Source organism: Psammomys obesus, unplaced genomic scaffold (genome assembly GCF_907164565.1).
Source record: "Psammomys obesus unplaced genomic scaffold, mPsaObe1.curated_primary_1811, whole genome shotgun sequence".
Taxonomy (NCBI): domain Eukaryota; kingdom Metazoa; phylum Chordata; class Mammalia; order Rodentia; family Muridae; genus Psammomys; species Psammomys obesus.
The window spans coordinates 25955588-25959808 of NW_026596057.1; the positions used below are offsets into that span (position 1 = coordinate 25955588).

Genomic DNA, 4221 nt, shown 5'->3' on the forward strand with positions numbered 1-4221 from the left:
GGAGGGGTGCCACGAAAGCGGGCGCCCTCCACCGCGGCTGTGGCCGCCGGAGCAGCAGCACGGCGACCAGGCTCTGTCCCCGCCCGCCGCCTCCCACCCCGTGTGCGCACGAGGCTGCGGCGCCTACGTCAGCAGCGCCCTGGTTTCCAGACCCTTCGGGGCGGCCGTGACTGCCGCAGGCCCGCGCGGCCCCGCCCTCGTACCCTCCTCAGCGGGCCAATCCGCGCCCCCCAGAGGCGTGGCCAGCGCCTCCAGGTCCCGCCCCTTCTCGCAGCCCGCCTTAAAAGCCAGCGGAGCCGGCCCCTCCGCAAACAGCTGCGGAGGTCGCGCGAGTCTGAGTATGCAAAGTGCCATGTTCCTGGCTGTCCAGCACGACTGCGTACCCATGGACAAGAGCGCAGGCAACGGCCCCAAGGTCGAGGAGAAGCGGGAGAAAATGAAGCGGACGCTGTGAGTATGCCCTCCCTCCCTGAGAGTTCTTTGTACCCTGCCTGGCTTTGCTGCTAGGAACCTACTTACCTTAAGCAAACTCTAGTCTCCAACCTCTGCCGAGAAAGGGAAAAAAAAGAAAGAAGGAAGTTAGCGTGCCAAATCCGGCGGTGTGTGCTTTTTCTGTGTGAGCTCAGAGAGTTTAGGGACCGTGGGAAATGGTTTTGAAGGCGGCAGTAGATGGACTGAGAAGGCGCTGCTTGGCTTTTTCTGTTCTGCATTTAATGTGATATCAGAATCCTGCAGCTGAATAGCGTGCACAGAGCCTATACATTGCATTGTTAGTTCTGAGTTGCTTGTACAGCTGCTGGGTGGAGATGTTTGAGCTGAATGTATGCGATCCCGCTTTTAAATCATAAAGCAGGTCTCAGCCTGTCACGACCGACCATGGAATGAGTAATTTGCTCTGCAGTATCTGCTGCAGAGGAGCACTAGTAGGCGGTCGTGGAGAGGAGCTAAAGAATCCATCACGCATACACACACACACACACACACACACACACACACACACACCCCTCTATGCACTGCCTCTGGTGTGGGCCAACCCTATTGCCTCGAGCTCGGAAAGAGAAGGGAAATCAGCTTGCTCAAGACACTTCCACTGCTGTTCTCAGTCATAAAAATTTCACCGCCTTGGAGTTAGCCATGCAGAAAAATCTATGCTTGTGAAAATGTAAAATACCCAAGCTGTGTTACGAAGTCCCATCCCGCTTGTAAAACTCGTCATAGTCAGATGAGCGGATAGAACTATGTTCAATCATGAGGTGCTGGGTTTAAATTGCCTGTCTGATCTGTGAGTAGCTACTGCAACTGATGATAACTTTACTATTCAAGAATTGCCGTCTGACGTATTTTTCTTCTCTTCCCCCCCCCGCCCTCCCCCAGCTTAAAGGATTGGAAGACCCGTTTGAGCTACTTCTTGCAAAATTCCTCCACTCCTGGGAAACCCAAAACTGGCAAGAAAAGCAAACAGCAAACTTTTATCAAGTAAGTTGTGAACTGTGGTAGTTACAGAGATGATTATCTAGCCAAGCCACTGAACAGGAAAGGGGAACTGTCATGTGTGGTATAGCTCATGTGCGGAACTTCTCTTTCAGGCCTTCTCCTGAGGAAGCTCAGCTCTGGGCAGAAGCATTTGATGAACTGCTGGCCAGTAAATGTAAGTTAGCCTCGTGAATGTGCTCTCTTACCAGTGTCTCAAGGGCCTAGAAATGATGTGTTCACACCACAAATAAGCAGCTTGCAGGAAGTGCTTTAGACATTACCACTATTTACAGCATAAAGACCGTTTTGTTTTGTTGCTTTTTCTTTTTTTTCCTTTATTTCACCAAGTTTAATCATGGAAAAGCATGAGGTATTCACCTCAGGTGGTTCCCCACCTGAGCCTAAAAATTAAAGTGACAGTTATTCATAGTTATGATTGAGTCAGCTTTTCCATTGCATAGAATGTTTTCAAAAACTCTAGTTCCTAGTGAACTTAATGGCTGTCCTATAAAAATATTTGTTTTGCGTTGACAGTGAAGTTAAGTATATTGTTGTTGCAGAATACAAGCTAAAGCATTTTTGCCTACTGGCATCTTAGTACTTAGAGAGCTAAATTCTGAGGATGACAGGTTGAGTGAAATCTAGGAAACTGATCATTCTGATCAATGTGCTATTTGGTCACTCAATTCACATTCTACATGCTTCTTCTCTTGTGCTTTCAGATGGGCTTGCTGCATTCAGGGCATTTTTAAAATCTGAGTTCTGTGAAGAAAACATTGAATTCTGGTTGGCTTGTGAAGATTTCAAAAAAACCAAATCACCCCAAAAACTCTCCTCAAAAGCAAGAAAAATATACACCGACTTCATAGAAAAGGAAGCTCCCAAGGAGGTAAGAAAACAAGTTATTCCTATTAGCATTAATTTCAACATCTTCAACCACACTGGGGAAACACGAGAATTAAATGCACGAAATTAAAGTGCAAGTGGGAAGGCCGGGTATGGCTGTTCACCCCATCCTAACATTTAACCTCCAAAACTGACAGTTATAGCTGATCACAAATTATGCCTTTTATGTTTTATTATTAAGCGTCGATTTGTAGTGTTGAATACCAAATAAATCAAGTTTTGTTTTGTTCTTCCAGATAAACATAGACTTTCAAACAAAAACTCTGATTGCCCAAAATATCCAAGAGGCTACGAGTGGCTGCTTTACAACAGCTCAGAGGAGGGTTTACAGCTTGATGGAGAACAATTCTTATCCCCGTTTCCTGGAGTCAGAATTCTACCAGGACTTGTGTAAAAAGCCACAGATCACCATGGAGCCCCATGCTACATGAGACAAGGAGCCCCAACAAAGGACATTTCATTCTGTCTCCCAAGAGGAAAGGCTGTGACCCTGCCAAAAGACTGACCTCGAATTCAGCCTGAGTGTTAGGAAAACATCGCTCAGAACTATTGATTCAAAGTTCGGTAGTGAATCAGGAAGCCAGCAACCTAGGAGAAGCTCTGTGTGAGAACAGCTTCCCTTGCTGTGTGAAGAACAGAGGAAGGGAACAGTGTTCTGAATGTGCTGTCCCTAACTGGGAAAAAGCAAGGGTGGGAGGTGAAAGATACAATGGAATGTTGTTGGTCCAAACATTTAAAATCAATAGGTCTGGGATTATGTGGCCTTAGCTAGCTGGCTGTAGACCCTCCCCTAATCCAGTCCATGTTTTAGTTCTAGTTTTAATATTCCAGTACTATTAACATTAACATGTTTACTGTGTGCAAGGGTGTTGAAGTTCTTAGGACTACAGATCATTAGTGAATTGTGTCCTGTATCACTGAAACTGAGAAGTATGTTTGCATTGTTAGCTGGTGTGTGCGAGGGAATGAGTGCTGTTCTGTAGAAAACCAGTGTCTGTTCTGAGTGCCAAAACTGTCTTGTGGGCAGCTAAACTTTGAAGCGGTTTTTGAATACTTTCAATAAATTTATTTTGATAAATAATGTCATTGAACATTTGGAAGTCCAGATGTGATTTTGTTCTGTTTGATTTCAGTAACTGGAAATATGTCAGATAAAACAAACTTGCTGGTAAAGAGATAAGGGCATGGATGAGCATGGCTTAATTACTGTACCTGTCCACTGAAAACTGACAGCCCTGAAAAGTGAGAAATGATTGCTTTAAGATGTTTGCTTCAAAACTATACACACATTCCCAGGACCACTCATTGTGAAAGTCAAACGTGTTATTTAATAAAAGAAGAAAAAAAAAAAAGAAAAAAGAACATTGACCTGTGTGTTAAGGAACAGCTAAAAATGAGTACTAAGAGACCATGGTGGAAAAAAAGAATCAAAGTTACTCACATGGCCAAGCAGCCTAAGAGAAGAAAGAAGTTTAGGTAAATGTGAACCTGCCTGCCTGTTATAGTCTAGGGTCCAGACACCTGGCATGGGCAAGACACATACCTGACTAATTGTTTCTTCTGTGATGGGTCAATACAAAAATCTCAGAGTTTCCCTGCATCTCCTGCCTTCATCTGGCTAATAATCTGTGTTACTCTAGGTGACACTGAGGAGAAAGCAAGTGTGTTGCTGAGGCTAAATGCAGAAATGTATTTTCCCTGAGAAAGACCTTCATTCTGCCTACTTTAGAGGAATTCCCTTTGTGAAACAAAGTTTCTATCTCTGGGATGGTTTTAGCAAAGGAGAGGGCACAGGAGCCTCCCTCTGCTTGAAATTGGAAGACCTGAGTCCAAATAATGATA

At 45.0% G+C, this 4221-nt stretch overlaps 1 protein-coding gene across 1 annotated transcript; it reads left to right on the plus strand.

Annotated features, from left to right (window-relative positions):
* Positions 1-295: 295 nt before the first annotated feature.
* On the plus strand, positions 296-3472 carry Rgs2 (regulator of G protein signaling 2). Its single transcript, XM_055624495.1, has 5 exons — positions 296-450; positions 1375-1476; positions 1587-1648; positions 2196-2362; positions 2616-3472. Exons 1-5 carry the CDS (start codon positions 341-343, stop codon positions 2808-2810), a joined length of 636 nt encoding a protein of 211 aa, XP_055480470.1. The 5' UTR covers positions 296-340; the 3' UTR covers positions 2811-3472.
* The last annotated feature ends 749 nt before the right edge of the window (positions 3473-4221 follow it).

Excerpts from the sequence above, each read along its gene's own strand:
- Rgs2 (XM_055624495.1), top strand. The coding sequence starts at position 341 with ATGCAAAGTGCCATGTTCCTGGCTGTCCAGCACGACTGCGTACCCATG. Across the intron at positions 451-1,374 it reads GAGAAAATGAAGCGGACGCT|CTTAAAGGATTGGAAGACCC; the intron begins GTGAGTATGCCC and ends GCCCTCCCCCAG. Across the intron at positions 1,477-1,586 it reads AAACAGCAAACTTTTATCAA|GCCTTCTCCTGAGGAAGCTC; the intron begins GTAAGTTGTGAA and ends CTTCTCTTTCAG.